The sequence below is a fragment of the Euprymna scolopes genome, chromosome 4 (genome assembly GCF_053919585.1).
Source record: "Euprymna scolopes isolate OS-2025 chromosome 4, ASM5391958v1, whole genome shotgun sequence".
In the NCBI taxonomy this organism is placed as follows: Eukaryota; Metazoa; Mollusca; class Cephalopoda; order Sepiida; family Sepiolidae; genus Euprymna; species Euprymna scolopes.
In genome coordinates, this window is record NC_136485.1 from 140,209,871 (window position 1) to 140,227,492 (window position 17,622).

The window sequence follows — 17,622 nt, forward strand, 5'->3', positions numbered from 1 at the left end:
AAATAGTGGGGGGGGGGATCAGTTTTGTATATAAATATAATGATACATGATTACATAGCTTTAAATCAAATTGTAACCTTTGATTTTTTTTTTTCATAACAGTTTTCTTAATGTTTTGGAGATCAATTTTCAGTGTACACGTGCTTAAGTTGAGATTTATATATATATATATTTTTTTTTTTTTGCACTGAAAATATACGTTAAACCATGTCAGAATACTTGGCGGATGGTAGTGATCAGGCTGGCTTTGGTATTGTGGGAAGTCACGTTGGTGATTTTCCCGACATATGACCAAAGTAATCCAGCGGGTTATTGTGGGGGAGGAGGAGACCCAGTGAGAGAAGGGTACAAAGTCGTAGCACTCCTTCTGAAGCCAAGCCTGGGTCTCTTTGACTTTGTGAGCCGGCGGAAAGTCCTGCTGCCACATCCAGGGTCTGCTAGCGGCCCCCTGATTGCATCAGGCGATCACCACACTCTTCAGCATATCCAGATAAATTTTGGTGTTGACTTTCAAGCCAACTTTAATAATGTGAGGTGGTATGATGTGGCACTCACTTGTAACCACACCAAATGGCTGGAAACTTCATTGAGCTGTGCCCTCAAACATTGAATTGTCTGGATTTGCATTTTGAGGGTGCTGGCAATGGTCCTGTTTTCATAACTTGGATTGGTAGAGAGCAGGAGTTGTACAGCGGCACATCTCTGATTTCGCTCATTGAACATTGTGTCACTATCGTTCTTGGGATTTGTACACAACTGGCCAACTAGTAGATGGTTTGCAACAAAAAAAAAAAGAAGACCAGTTTTCATCAAACGGAAATGGAATCATGTCGCCTTTTCTAGAATGGGCCAACTGTGGCCATTGTGTGGTTGGAGAGGAAAAATGTACACTGTGGGAGATGGACGATGGCGAGATAGACTTTTAAGTGGTGTCGAAATAATTATAATAATTATAATAGTTATAATGATTATAATGATTATAATAATTATAATGGTAATAATAATTATAATAATTATAATGGTAATAATAATTATAATAATTATAATGGTAATAATAATTATAATAATTATAATGGTAATAATAATTATAATAATTATAATGGTAATAATAATTATAATTATTATAATGGTAATAATAATTATAATGATTATAATGGTAATAATAATTATAATGATTATAATGGTAATAATAATTATAATGATTATAATGGTAATAATAATTATAATGGTTATAAATAATTATAATGGTAATAATAATTATAATAATTATAATGGTAATAATAATTAAAATGGTTATAAATAATTATAATGGTAATAATAATTATAATTATTATAATGGTAATAATAATTATAATGGTTATAAATAATTATAATGGTAATAATAATTAAAATGGTTATAAATAATTATAATGGTAATAATAATTATAATAATTATAATGGTAATAATAATTAAAATGGTTATAAATAATTATAATGGTTATAATAATTATACTGGTAATAATAATTCTAATAATTATGATGGTAATAATAATTATAATAATTATAATGGTAATAATAATTATAATAATTATAATGGTAATAATAATTATAATAATTATAATAATTATAATGGTAATAATAATTATAATAATTATAATGGTAATAATAATTATAAATAATTACAATGGTAATAAATGTTTTGGTTGAAAAAGAGGAAAATGCAGACTCGGATTTTTTATTTCTTCCTTTGTTTTTAACGGCAATGGTACAGACTGAACCAATCAGATGCCAGGATTATGTTATAAAAATCTCTTTGAATTTTTCAGTCATAGCTTTTCCGTCATGACATGAGAAAGAAACTAGGTTCTGCTGATCCTGCCTGGATTAATTCTTTACTTGGAAAAACTTCTTTGATTCTGGATTGATGTTGCCATTTTTCTATTACAAGAATGGCTCTACGCTCAAAAAGATTTCTCTTCCAGTTGTCAAAACTTCGACAGCCTCTGTTTCCCAGTTCGTTCGTCTTAAAGTAATTGTTCTCCTCATGCACAAATTAATGTTATTTATGAAAGACATCTAAGTACAAACACAAGCTTTTTCTGAAAATCGAGCGACAAATGTGCGAAACAGTCCACACGTTTCAAAGCTAATAATCCTTTGTTTTCTTTTTTCTTTTTTCTTTTATTACACAGGATTCACTACTTATCAAGGCCCGGAGACCTCTCAAGGATAAGGGTTAATGGGTATACACTAGTCAATGTGATTATAGGCTAGCAAACATAAGTAGTTGGAATTTTGTAAATTGGGTTACTTAGGGGGACAGTTCATCAAGAACTTGTTTACGTTGGACTTGAAGACAATCAGATTGTAGTCAGCTGGAAAGCAGGTAATCGGAAGAGAGTTCCACAGGCGTGCAGTTCTAAGAAAGAAGCTTTGTTCATGGAATCTACATTTAGGTTTGGGCACAGATAAAGACTGTGCGAAATTATTGATAGTAGTTTTGGCTAGGCGCATGTTTTTCATGAAAGTTTGGCAAGAGGGGGTAGCACAGTAAACATTTAATTCTCTTTTTAAATCAAAGAAGTGTTACATTTTCTATTCAGGGACAGAGTTAGCAAATTGCAAGAATTTTTATATAATCAAAAGCAAAGAAAAACCTTTTTTTTTTTAATCAGGTTCACCTCAAACAAGGCATATCGCCACTTGGAGGTAAGGGGTTACTATTTTAAACCATGTTTAAGTGAGATTATCAAGATACTGGTTTACATTACATTTAAACTTCTGCATTTTAGTACAGTCAGAGAAGCAGGTAGCAGAAAGGTAATACCAAAAGGGAAGAAACTATTAGAGTAGAAAACTTTCTGGCATTTAGGGACCCCTACAGTGAAGGGGTGTGATTTTGCTACTAAGCGGATTTTTGGGGGATATGTATATCAAGGGGTGAACAAGTGCAATGAGTTTATCAGAGCACATTCCATCAAAGTATTTGCAAAACAGGTACAGAGATGTTGCAGCGACGGGACAGGGGGTTAGAATTTAGTAAACAGTGTTTTTTGTGTTTTTTTTACATGGTAGTCACCACTTATCAAGGCCCGGAAGCCACTCGGGGATAAGGTTTATTGCATGTACAGTAATCAATGGGATAATATCGTAGTAATCGTTAGTAATGGAGATTTGATAAAGTGTCTTACTTAAGGGGGCGGTTTATCAGGAATTTGTTTATGTTGGACTTGAAGACATCCAAGTTGTAGTCAGGTGTGGAATTAGAGACTCTTCTTTGGACCCTGTCCAAGAGAGAGAGATTAGCAGTAGATGCACCAGTCCAGATGTGGGAACAGTACTACATGCATGGGATAATGATGGTTTAGCAGAAGTACAGGATACTCTCAGGCTTGAGTAATCTTCTAGCACGATAGAGGGAACTCTCTTTGCAGCAGCCTTTGCAATGTCCTCAATGTACTTGTTCTAGTTCATGTTGCCTGTGAATATTGAGCCAAGGAGTTTAAAGGAAGGTAGGTTGTTATTTGTAATGGCTATTGGTGGTTGGTTTTAACACATTCAACCAAGTTATTTCAAGTCTTTCTCAATTGACCTTTTCCTTGCTCACCACCGTGTGTGTACATCTGTTTATCAAAACAGAGCTTCATTCCACATGTAACCATAGGTGGTTACAGCTATACTATGTTGGAGATTGTGGCGTTTTTTTGTGAGTTGGCATTGTTTTATTCTTTTTAATGCTTGTAAACCAATGATCGAGTTCTTGCAATCGCCCATACAAAACATGGTTGGTTGGTTGGTTATTTTGTTTTACAGCATATCAACCTTTTTCACATTATTTAATGCCGAATCCAAAGATCTTGAAGAAAAATTTTTTAATAGAATATATTTGTTGTTTTCAAGTCAGTTTCTATTCAACCCATAGTTTGGACCCTAACAGGTACTACCACTCCAGGTCAGAGTGGACCTGAGAGCAATGGTAATTAAAGGGTGGCTCCACACTCCCCAAAGCCCACAAGCTGGGGGCTCACCACTGGATATAGTTTAAGGTCATAAAATGTGACAGAAGTTGAAGGAGAATAAAACCATTGCAAACAGCATTGGGGTCTGCAATTGTCGAGAGGGCAAAGCTGACACCAGTTTGGGTAGCCTCAACATCAATATCAAAGAGTCACAATTAACTGTCGTTAAGTTAAATGCTACAAATCCGCCAAATTGTGGCACGATGTCATTCGTCTGCATCCTCAGAAAGACTGAGTTATAAAATAATTCTCATCTACATGTAAATATCACTTCAAATGTTTTTCTTACATGTCAATTGTGGACAAGAAAAAGAATATTCACAAAACAACGGGAAACAAACTGTAATAGTGCTGGTATAAAACATGAATGGCTCACTGCCCCCGGTGGTAATAGTTACCCATGGCAGTTGAATCTTGCATGTATGGACTGCATGGGCAAGTCTTGTGAACTTCTTCCTATCTTCAACCACACGTGGTTGTAACACAGAGCCGACTCCAATTTCAGCACATTCAACCTCGATAGCATAGAATCAGAACTTGTACATCAAGGTGCACACCAGAAATTCACCGAACCATAACCACGTAATTTATCTGCACCCTCATTAAGACCAAGCTAATAAAAGTTCAGCATTCTCGTGCATGTAATATGGCACTATGAACGAAACTGTTGTGAACTCAACAAGTGAGAATGAGCAATATGTTAAGATAGGATTTATTTAGTCCTCTCCCACCGCAAGACCTTCAACACTAGGGTCAGAAAGTGGAATTGAGAAGTCAGCGACCCCAAAGAGGGGCACTCTGACATGCAAAAGGTTCCTGGACAGCCTTGTTGTCATTCCCTGGTAAGGGCGCCTTAAGTGATTAGCAATAAACTAACGCCTTCTCAAAGAGAGAAGGCAAAGCCTGGGAGGGTGGACCTCCTAGAACTGCACAGAGCTTAACTCCCACCACAAAATCCATAGAAACCGAATCATTACTGGAATGGTCTAATCTTTGTTGATTTGGGGGGCTGAGGAAAGTTTGGTTGTTTTGTTTTACGGCATATCAACCCTTTTCGAGTTATTCAATGCAGAATCCAGTAATTTTGACAAAAGTTTTTATGTTTTAAGTTCTTGATATCTTCAAATTCATGGAGTTTAGTTTGGTTGTTTTGTAGAGTAAAATTTTTGTTTTTGTTTCTAGCGTTGCAAAACATGATTGAGTTTTACAAAGGGAAAGAAAAAATGGAAAAACATCAATGTTTTGTGCATTTTAGATTAAGATAGGAAAAAACTCACAAAACTTGCCCCATCCAGTTCATACACATAAGATAAAACTTTATGAAAAAAATAAAAATAAAATAAATAAATAAAACACCAGCACAGATCATATCAAGATAGTTAAATGAATCCATAACTTCCAACTCCTGTAGACTATCTACAGAGAACCCGGTACTTAATTGGACCAGAAGTACCAGCACACTTTCCAGAGAGATAGTTTTCTATAGCAATTAACCTACCTCGCTACTTGCTGCACTGTTTGTGAACCTAATAATGACAACCTAGGCAGAATACAGTGTTGTTGCCAACACCAGATGTGCAAACTGAACAAAAAAACTTGCCAATATTCAAACTGAACGAGAAAATTTGCCAATACCCAATGAGTATATGGGTTAGACCACATTACTCTCTTGTTTGTATTACGATTATTTACATTCAATTGTTTTGGGACGCATGTTAATTGTTTATTTTATGTCGTGCTGCCATTTCAGATCAACTAGGAATAAACACTCATGTATTTAAATAGCTTCTCTGTAGAGTTCTTTGATGCCGATGTATCTAAATTTTAAAAAAAATAGCATCAAGGAGATTTTTATTCGTTTCCTAATCACACGTTACCTACTTTAGTAAAATGGTATTTCCATTTTATAATGGCGTGAATTCCTTTATTCAATTATTTTTTTTGCAATTTTTAAAAATTATTTTCTTACAAGAAATCAATTTAAAGAAAAGCTAAGAATGAAAAGGTTGGACCAATGAGGTGAACGATAATCAAGTTATTTTTGGGGGTTTTTTTTAACAAAGGAGTAACCACTTATCAAGACCTAGAGGCCACACGAGGATAACAGTTAATGAGTGTACAGTAGTCAATGGGACAATAATAGTAATTGTTAGTAGTGAAAATTTGGTAAATTCGATTACTTAAGGGGATCGCTCATCAAGAACTTGTTCATGTTGAATTTGAAGACAACCATATTGTAGTCAGTTGGAAAGCAGAGAAACGGAACAAAGTTCCGCAGGCATGCAGTCCTAAGAAAGAAGCCTTGTTCATGGAATCTACGTTAAGGTTTATGCACTGATAAAAAGTGGGAGAAATTATTGATAGTGGTTTCAGATAGACGAGTGATTTTCATGAAAGTTTGGCAGGGGGGGGGCCATAGATTGGAGCTCAGACGAGCACTTGCCATAAAAATAATGATAAAGCAGACAGGCTTGCAACGTCTCTTCTGTGAGAAAGAGGTTGCAGGAAAGAGAAAAGGGCATCCTCCATTAGTCTACGAAGAAGCATTAAAGTCTAATGTAAACAAATACTTGCTAAGCTGTTCTCATTCACAGCAAGAACTCTGCTAGCTACAACCACAGGAGAGAACTTTTTCTCGCCCTCTGTACCAAAAAACGAATGGAATTTCCATGAATAAAGTTTCTTTCCTCGAACAGCCCATCTGCTTTTAATTGCAATACAAACATATCTTATATAAAGATATTTGGGTGCTTGTTGAGGGAGAGACAACAGATATATTTTTTAAAATATGTTATTTTAAGCAAAAACAAAATTATTTACTTGTCATGCCAAAAATAGTAATATATCAAAAAATTATGAAAATTTATTGAGTAGAAAGTTATTTCTAGTTAAAAATAATTTTTACAGAAAATTAGGGAAAACTGCATTTTTCATAGATGTTTTAAAGTAGACAGTGAAAATTTCATACACAGGGGACATAACTCAGAATGCATATTTTACATTACATCATAACGGCATCCAACTTGTGTAGTCTATAGGGATATACTTTTTTTTTACTAAAAACACAATAGCAATTGTTCTACATGTTTAATTTTCGTAATTTTTGGATATATTGCTGTTTTCGACATGACAATTAAGTAAGTAATATTGTTTTTGCTTAAAATGACATATCAAAAAAAAAAAAAAAAAAAAATCGATCCTTTGTCTCTCTCTCTCTCAACAAGCATCAGTATTTATTCTAAAAAAAAAAATAAGTAAGAAAGAGTTAACTCCCTTGCATTTAATGGAGAAATGCTATGCCTAGGTTTTCAAAAAACAAAATTAGTAATTAAATAAGAATAGTGTTTTTTTTTTTTAATTATTTATTAAATTTTCACCCCAAACAAGGCACAGTGCCACTTTGAAGTAGGGGGGCTACTATCAGAGAATAATTTGCGGGGGCATTATGAAGGGAGATGAGTAGCAAGATATTTGTTCACATTACACTTGAACTTCTGCGTATCAGTACAGTTGGGAAAGCAGAATCCCGGAAGGGAGTTCCAAAGACTTACAGTTCTGGGGGAGAATTTGTTATTATGTAAAAGATATTAAACAGAATACAAGAAAAAAGGAAAGAATAATCAAAGTGATTATTAATTTTTGTAAATTACTAGCAGGCCGCCCGGCATTACCTGGTCGTAAGATATACTTAAATATATTTTAATTCATGCAGATTACATATTTATTATTATAGAGACAATTCTCTATCAATTATTATATTGAACCTAATATATAGTGATGAGATCAAGACTAAAAAAATATATATATGACTTGGGTGCCATCATGTAGAATTAAACTGAAATATGTAACTGTACACCCTTTGAGCCACGTCCATATATCAATCAATCAATAAGGGTTTTATCATTCAATGAGGAACCCCTCCCTGGACTTTAGCCATCTAACTCTGTCCTGAGCTATCCACTGGCATGTGGGACCCATGTGTTTTATCAGCTTGCCCTTCCATCTCGTTCTTGGTCTTCTCTTTGGTCTCTTATGTTAATGAGGTGTCCATTCTGTTGTTCTAATGGACCATCTGTTGTCATGTTGTCTGGCTATGTTCCCTGCCCATCTGTGTTTGGATGTTCTGATGGCAGTATTGATGTCAGTAACTCTTGTTTGTTGGCGGATCCAGATGTTTGTCTTTCTGTCTTGTAGAGTGATGCCTAACCTTATCCTCTCCATCTTCCTTTGTGCTATATTAAGAGGTATATGTAGTACAAAACGTGGATAAAGAGTGCTCAATACGTTAATAGAGCCAAATTGAATTAATAATTAATATACTTGAGGTTGTAATAATTAAAAACATTATATATATATATATATATATATATATATATATATATTCGCCTTAGTATTTAGTACGTTCAAGACTAAGGCTAATGTGTCTTTTGTTTCTGCAATAATAATCTTCCGTTATTGTTAACTCCATATATTAAGTGGCTACTTGTTTGGAACAATTTCCATATAAAAACAAACAACAAAAAGATTTACGACGTAAATAATATCAAAACGATTGTCAACACTGACGCAGGCACAAGAGTTAAAAATAAATAAATAAATAAAAATTTCTAGGCACTATTTTTAATGATAATCACACAGAATACCTTCCTAGGCTCAGACAATTTTTTTAGGATAAAATAATATTAATAAATTAACTGCTACTGCAGGTTAATATAGTGATGAATGATTGCTGTCAAGGTCAATCACGTAATGCCGCCTTCTCTCATCTGGATTACAGTTAATGACAAACCGGTCAAATAAAATTTGAACTCTGGCTTTTGTGCTGCTGTTTTGGGGTGTTACTAATTTGAGCTCGCTATGTTTTTCATTGGCATTCTCAAAATAATACATTTATAAATCTCTATTCCCACTGTCCTATAAATAAGACACCAAATAATTTATTTTTCAATTCTCTAAGATAATATATAATAGTACTGCTTACTCTATGATTAATCTAAAGAAAGGATAAAATTCATATTTAATCATCAACTGCTCTCTGAGCTGTTGGAACCCTTTTAAAAATTATTGCAAAATTTGCTAAAATTCTATTTTTTCGATAAGGATCTTTATCCTGAGCCCTCAAAATCAACAGCGGTTAGACCATTCCTGTAATGATCCAGTTTCTGTTGATTTTGCAGTGAGAGTAAAGTTCTGTGCAGTTCTAGGAGGTCCACCCTCCCAGGCTTTGCCTTCTCTTTTTGAGAAGGGGTTCAGTTATTGCTAATCACCTTAGGCATCCTCAATGGAGAAAGCCGAGGGGGCTGCCTAGGCACTTTTTGCAGATCAGAGGGCCCCTCCTCTGGATAGTTGACTTCTCAATCTCACTTTTGGACTCTGGTGTCCAAGTTCTTGCCGTGGAAGAGAACTAAAGAAACTTTATAAATAAGTCTTGTCGTAGAAGTCACTAACTTATTGTCAAAAGTGCAGTCTAACTTTTTCTTTCTCCTTACCGTAATGTGTAAATTTTAACTTGAATGTATAGCCTCTTAATTTGAAAAATATATCACATTTTGGTTTTTATCCAATTTTCAACCCAAACAATGCACAGTGCCACTTTGAAGTAGGGGGGGGGGCTACTATCGAGGACATAAGTTGCTGGGACATTATGAAGGGAGTTGAGCAGCAAGATGTCTGTTTACATTACACTTGAACTTCTGCATGTCAGTACAGTTGGGAAAGCAGAATCCTGGAAGGGAGTTCCAAAGTCTAGCAGTTCTGGGGAAGAAACTATTGGAGTAGAAGGCTTTCTTACATCTAGGGATCTCTACTGTGTAGGGGTGGGATTTTGCTGTTTGTCGGAGGTATTTCCGTCGAGGGGGGTACAAGTGCTTGTAGTTCGTCGGAGCATTCACCATTAAAATACTTGTAGAACAGGCAGTGGGATGCAACATTTCGTCGATGGGACAGAGGCTAAAGCTTAAATGATAGTTCAGGACCTATCAGATTGGCGACTCTCTTTTGAACCCTATCCAGGAGTGAGAGAGCACCAGATGCAAATGCACCAGCCCAAATGTGACAACAGTAAATGGTGGCCTTATAAAAGTACAGGATACTTCCAAGCATACGTAGCTTTCTAACATGGTAGAGAGAACCCATCTTCTTCGCAACAGCCTTGGCAGTGCTCTCAATGTATGCGTTTCCTATTTATAGGAGAGTCGATATTTTGATTTCTAAACAAAATAAATAATTTTTTCCTCTCAATTTGTGTATTCAAACCCAGTTTTAGTCATTACACAAAATTTAAAAAAAAAAAAAAAAAAAAAAAAATGAATACTCTGGAACTTAACAGGTTTATAAAATTGTGTTACTGTTTCTTGTGAGTTTATGTGTTTCTCGCCTCTGTGTGACTTACACATTGATTTCTTTTATCTACTACTGAATCGAATATTAATAAAATTAAAAATGAAATAAACAAACTCCTAAAAGAAAATTTTTTAAAAGATCTGTCTAAAAATCATTTAATTATAAATTGAGATCCAACAGAATACATGTCGGTTTCTTCATAAACAAGTCAGCCATTTTAATCTTTTAATAGTTTGAGAAAAAAAAGAATGAATTACTCTGTGATACTTTGAAATTTGAATGGAATTTGGAAGTACTGAAACTGCCCATCATATATATGAGAACATATGTAACACTGGCTTCAAAAAAGTCATGTTACATCTCTAGGAAAATTTGACTTTCAAATTACTTTAACCTCGTTCAATCCAGCCCAGGCCTTGCTGATTTGCACATTTACTTCACTCTGCGCAAATTTCCTTAAATTCGTATTGATTCTGTAGTAAACTTTGGAGATGCCTACAGACCCCACTTTTGAATTAGAGATGCAAGATGGCCATTTTGAAGACTAAATCATAATTTACCTCGTATTTATTTCCCTCTCCACAAAGACAAAGTAAGATACAAGATAAGTTTTTACACCGGATGAGAAAAAAATAAAACTTGCCGCAGGTTGAAAAGGATTCTTCCTCCTCTGATCGAAAACAAAACAGATTCGACACATTGATCCCAGTCCTAAGGTTAGTCTGATCAAATCCTATTTTCTCGATATTTACTACATAAATCAATCATTGCCTGATGAATACGTTTTTTTCTAAATATGCAGAGGAAAATTAGTTTACAAAATAATATTTATAGGCAAGCTATAATTTTGCTGGTTAGCACATGAATTGAAAACTTCCAAACATGAAAGAAGCCATATTTGTATAAAAGTTGATAACAATGCAGAAGTGCTTATGGCAAAAGGATATTCCAAATGAAGTCCAAGTTTGATGAAGAAAATTGAAAAAATGTGGTACAATCCAAAGAAAATATTGATTGGTTAGATGTAGAACTGCAAGTGAAAGTATCAATTGTAACAATCCAAGTGGTTGAAAGTCAACTTTTATAGAAATATGAACTCTTCCATATTTTGAAGTTTTCAATTTAACAAGCAAAATTATAGCTTGCCTGTGAATATTATTTTGTTAACTATTTTATCTCTGAGGATAGCGGTCATTCTTTGAAACTCCATGGAATAAGAAAATTTAAAGTTTTCCACTTGTATTTCTTATCAAATAATAAATGTTGTAAATTCTAATTCATTTTAATTTAAATTAACAGTTAAAAAAATTGATTTTCTTATATATATGTATATATTTTAATTTTTCTTAGTATTTCCTTTTCTTATATATTACTTTGCATATTCTTTTAGCCATTATATTTTTTCTGCCCCTTCTCTCTTATCCCCATCATACTGGCCCTCTATAAAATAATTTTGTCTAATTCTAATCTCCAAAATTTTTCAATTTCTAATCTGAATGTTTTCTAAATCAATTTTGTCTTTTAACGTTTACTTTTGTATAATGCTGGCTTTTTCTCCTTTTCTGGCAAAAAGCATTTAGCTTCGAAATGCTATGGCTTAAAGAGATTTCGCTCTTATTCCTCTTTCTGTAAACCTTATTGACTTGATAATATAATACAGTTTCTATGTAACTTTACGCTTTATCTTCTTCACTTATATATATATATATATACACACACACACTAGTAAAAGTATCCGTCATTGACTGGGTTCAAAAACAGCCTACAGAAAATGGACTCTGATTTATGAAAGTATGATAGGTTATCAAAAGGAAGGGTTGTAAAGAGATAGCTTCGAATTTGGGGGTATCAAAACCAAAGCAAAATATGATGAAAGTAAAAATAAAATAGATAAACCCCATAATTTATTATACCATACTTGTTCACACTGAAACATTTATCACAATATTCTGTGGATCTATATTAAAAAACCTTGTTAAACTTTGTGACATATTTCCATTCTATGGCGTGAACGAACACCCCATAATTTTATTATACCATATTTCTTCAAACTGAAACATAATAATCAAAGTATACTTACGCAGATAGATATGAAAAGTCTTTATTAAAGTTTGTGCCTATTTCCATTCTATGGAGGCCAGGCGTCAACGCAGACCCCACAATTTTATTATACCATCCCTATTTAAGTTAAAACATACTCATCAAAGCATTCTTATGTACATCTATATCAAAAACACTTGTAAACGTTTTTTTAAATTTTTTATTTCCATACTTTGTGGATCAGGTACATACGCAGACCCCACAATTTTAATGAATCATCATTATGCCAGATCAAACATACCCATTCCTGTGTCTCAATACATCTTCTATCATTATGTGATCAGTTTTCTATAATAGTCAACCATATAGGAGCCTATTCATGACCAGGCACACACAGATGTTCAGCTTTATATTATATATAGTCATCCACATACAGTACTGTTTCGCTGTTTCACAGCTCATCAGTGCAGCTAGACAGGCAACTGCCTCAAGCCAGGATCGAAACCCAACCACCCAAATGACAGTCAAGGATTCTCACCATTACGCTATACAGCTGCTGCTGTACGGGTAATGAATTAATGATGTTTTGACATCGTCCAAATGCCTCCGCTCGATTTGTTTATACAAAGAGCATCGCTTAATGCTTAATATATTAATGGCAGTTTGTATATCACTTCCCAATATGCTCAACCCAAGATAGGGAGCATAATATATATCTATAAAAGTGAGCATGTCTGTATGTCTGTGTCATTTCTCTACGCAATAACTCTGTCAATTTTTAGTCTACAGACTCGAAGTTTGATATACAGGGTACTGAGATTTTGGAAAATCGATGTGATCGGTTTTTGGCCAGAAATTTGGTGATTAAGGGGTCAAAGTTCAACGATTTGACCTTTGAGAACTCTACCAAACTCCTCCAACAATTTTGGGTCTCGCACTTGAAATTTTAGATATAGGTTTCTTGGACATGGATTTAACTTAATTTGAGCCCAAAACAATAAAATTTAAGGGGTCATAATGGGGGTCAAATTTTTTTTAAAAATTGACCTCTGCAGTCTCTTCCAAATTACTCAGACAATTTCTGGTCTAAATATTTGAAATTTTACATAAAGGGTATTCAGAGATAGGGCAAGCTTTTTCATCAGTTTGGGTCAAAAATTTTTAGTTACCAATATATAAATGTATGTATCTATGTTTGTTTGCATGTCTGCCTAAAACTTTCAATAGAGGCGACGGATTTTACCAAGATCAGTATCGTTTTAAAGTTCGACCTTTCATAAGACAAATATTGAAAAATTGGCTAAAAACATTAATATCTTCCCCTTCAACTAGGCACTTTTCTACAGGAGGGGGGGGTCACTTTTTTCGCTGATATTTTTTAAAGTTATCCTCTCCTTTAGATTGTCTAGCCTTACTTTTAAAAAATGTTGCTTCCGGTTTGGCGGTGGTCGTTACAGCATAAACGTTAGGTTTTACCCCATTCTTTTCCCCCTTTGCGATACGGGTCCGAGCCTGCCTTCCTACTACCACTTTTTTTTTTTTTTTTTGCTCAACATACACATCCAAACACCCGGGCAACGCCGGGCTGAAATGCTAGTATATATATATATATATATATATATATATATATATATATATATATTAGTATAGATAAAAGACTCAAATAAAGCTATTTGAATGCTTAAAAATATATAAATAATTTTGAAACAGTTTATAATAAATTACTGTTTAGTGTTATTCATTTGTCATTTTCTTGTCTTATTTTTCCTATATACATGCAATAGTTGTGTCGCTATTAACTGCAATCAATTAAAGTGATTTCATTTAATAAAAAAAATACTAAAACCATTTTTTTAATGTTAATTTTCAATACAAGTGATTTAAACTGAACTAACATTGCACTAGAAAGAAAAATATACCAAAGAGAAATAAGTGAAGAAAAGTTCATCGAGAAAGAGAAGAGTGTTACTGATTGTTTGCCTACTCTTTCTCTCTCTCCCTAGTGACTTCATATTTCCTTTTACATAGTTTTCAATTATCATTTTGGTCAAAATTCACCGTTACAGCAACTGAGGACGCCTTAACATTTTTCGATAAATCGACAACTTATACAGGTTTTTGGCTATGCTGAACACGAATATCACAGGGAAGATTAGAGCAGACAAATAGTTTTCAAGATATAAATACCTACATTATGCATCGTAATTTCTAGTAGTTTGAATTGGCCGCCATCTGGGTACTTGTACAGTTAATCAAGACATTAAAAAATGAAAATATCAAAAAAAGCTTATATTGTACATATCCGTTATGGAACGAAGTTCTCCGAAAAAAAAAAATTCACTTTATTTGATCAAGTAGTTTCTTTTTTACAGCGAAAAAACTATTTGTTATGATACCGAGCAAACGGTTCGATTTTTAGGAAGAAAAGCTAGTATTAAAGATGGGGAGAGAGTGTCGGTGCTGTTCAATAAATTCCATAATGGCTGACTTCAACGCGCTCTCATAAAAACGTGTTTTTCCGCTGTAAAAAAAAAAAAAAAGAAACTACTCGATCAAATTAAGTGAAATTTTTTTCGGAGATCTTCAGTCCAAAACGGATACGTACAATATAACCTTTTTTTTCGATATTCTCATTTTTTTAATGTCTTGGTTAAACTGTACAAGTACCGCCATCTGTGTTGTTTCAATGAAATGGGATAGTGAGCATGTGTGTAGTTAAGTCTACCAGATGCAAACGTTTATTCAACGTCATTTCTTTCGGAACAAACACTTCACCTCTCCATGTTAAGAACGGATTTCGGAATAACCTCCTCCTCATGTTAAGAACGGCTTTCGGAATTGCGTTGAGTTAACTACACAGATCCGATCTGTTCACTGCGTGCATGCGGATGCTCAATATACGATTCCATTGAAACAAAGATGGCGGCTAAATAAAACTACGTAACAAAATACAGGTATTTATATCTCGAAAACTATTTGTCTGCGCTAATTTTCTCTACGATATTTGTTTTCAGCATACCCGTAAACCTACTTATCGATTTATCGAAAAATGTTGAGGCTCTTCAATTGGCATAACGGTGAACTTTGATCAAATATTGTTTATATCCATCTTTTCAAAAGGGTTACTTGTTAATCTAAATTTTCCGAATGTCAGAACGAAGCTTGTCTGCGGGATCTACTTCTTTAAGCTACGCCGTTTTTCGAACCGAATAAACGTTTTAAAGTGAATAAACCCTATAAAAACCTTTCTAAACAGGTAGACAAGTAACGTACCCTGCCTTTGATACTATTTATTTGTTATACATTTGTTCTTTGAACACTTTTTTGTACCTCTGTGGATTGCAAAACAAACCCAATTAATTTTCTACCTAATCGTTTTCTTTAATTTTTGGATATGTTCATTAGTGGGACATGACAATTAAGTAGATACCATTGGTTTTACTTGAAATCCAGTATTTCGATAACCTATTTTCTGTATTTTTTCTTTTTTTTTTTTTAATTAGGTTGAATTCTGGACTTACACTCCTGTTTTTTGTTCTTTTTTTTGGTGCTAGTGCAGAGAGTGATCCGCGCTATTTTTTTTAAATCGTATTTCCAAGTTTAATTAAAGTTTTATGATATATTTTTTATTCAGTTGTAAGGTTGAAGTATAGAATAGGTACAAAACACCCTCCCCATGTTAAGAATGGCTTTTTAAATAATGTTATTTTTTACGTCCGGATCACTCTCTGCACTAGTACCCTTTTTTTTTTCGATTATTTATTTGTGGACTTTTATCCTTATCTTTATAGTTTTTTTTGGTTTTTTTTTGTTTTTTTCTTTTGCACATGAACAGTCCGCAAATAAATAAATATACAAATTACTCATCTCAAAGAATTCGAATAATTAATAATTTTTTTTTTTCGTTGTTAACTATTACTTTTTTTTTACTTACCTTTATATCGGAGATGATTCCGTCTAGTTCGGCCGGGCTGTCAGCGTATGGATGCCTTGTTAGAAACGAGAAGCCGATCAGGGCGAACGTGGGCAGGTATGAATTCCGAGCGAACCCAGGAATGTTGGCCATTCGAGTGGTACCCTGTCGTCCACCCCAGGGACCTACGAGAAGAAACCTGAAGGCCGCACGGCGCCGCAGTTCGGCCGCAAAGGTTTCCGTGTAGTACTGACCGGCAAGGCGAGACACAAGACCCCATCTTGTAGGTTTGGAAAGACCCGAAAACGATGAAGCGAACGGCTTGACAACGGGCAAGCGACATCTTTCCACTCGGACCGTACTACCAACGAACTGACGAACTACGGAACTTTTAGTATGTTGGACAAGCTTGGTTAATATTGATCGGAAAGCCATTTTTTATTTTCAGATCCCAGCCTCCTCCTCTACAAGGATGGAAGAGGCTTGGTAGCTTTAGGTCCTCTAAGTAACTTCCCCCTTGAAGGGAAAGTGCCAATTTTACGTGCGATCGCAGAAGAAAACAAGTCTAAAGTGAAACGAATGTGCGCAAGTCAAAGCAAATCAAGGTCGAGCTATTGCGCAATTTTGTTTTGATTTTATTTAAAAAATATTTATCACCGAAATTATATTAAATAATTTCAACAAAAATAAATAATATTTATTGAAATACTTAAGCAAAAGTTGCGATTGTTTAAAAAAATATTTGGAAAAAGAAAACAAATTTACTGCGGATCTACATGACGTCATACATAAAATAGCAGACGAAATAACATGGCTTTTTATTTTTTATTGTAATGAAGTTTTAAAAGCAAGCGCTTGTCGGAATTTCCTCTATATTAAAACAAAAATAAAGAAAAACCTGTATGATGCATGTACCCGTGACGGGGAAAACATCATATACCAAAAATCTCGTAAATTAACCAAGTAGTTTTATTTGTAAATAAAAATATAAAATTTTATAGGTAACCGAGGAGCAGCTGTCTCACGACGCCATTTCGAAAATAGTTTTTAAAAAGTAAGAGATGTGCCCCAGCATAATGCAAACTTGCGAGATTTTTGTTGTAATGCATATGAATTCCCATTAATCACTTTAAAATGATTTTCTTTATAAAAATAAATCTACTTGATCAATTTATGTGATTTTTGGAATATGATATTTTCGTTTCGTCACGAATACGTACATCATACAGATATTTTTTATTTTTAATATGTGAGGATTCTGGATGAGCACCAAAAATGTTTTGTTTTGATATACAACCGCAAAAAAGAAAGAAAAAAAGCATTACAATT

At 34.0% G+C, this 17,622-nt stretch overlaps 1 protein-coding gene across 1 annotated transcript in view; it reads right to left on the minus strand.

Moving 5' to 3' along the window:
- LOC145269507 (uncharacterized) overlaps positions 1–16,924 on the minus strand; it is a 66,421-nt gene extending 49,497 nt beyond the window's left edge. The window contains exon 1 of the mRNA XM_080125248.1: positions 16,315–16,924. Coding sequence (XP_079981374.1) covers positions 16,315–16,728 — 414 coding nt within the window. The 5' untranslated portion in view covers positions 16,729–16,924. The remainder of the gene's footprint in view (positions 1–16,314) is intronic.
- Positions 16,925–17,622: the final 698 nt, after the last annotated feature.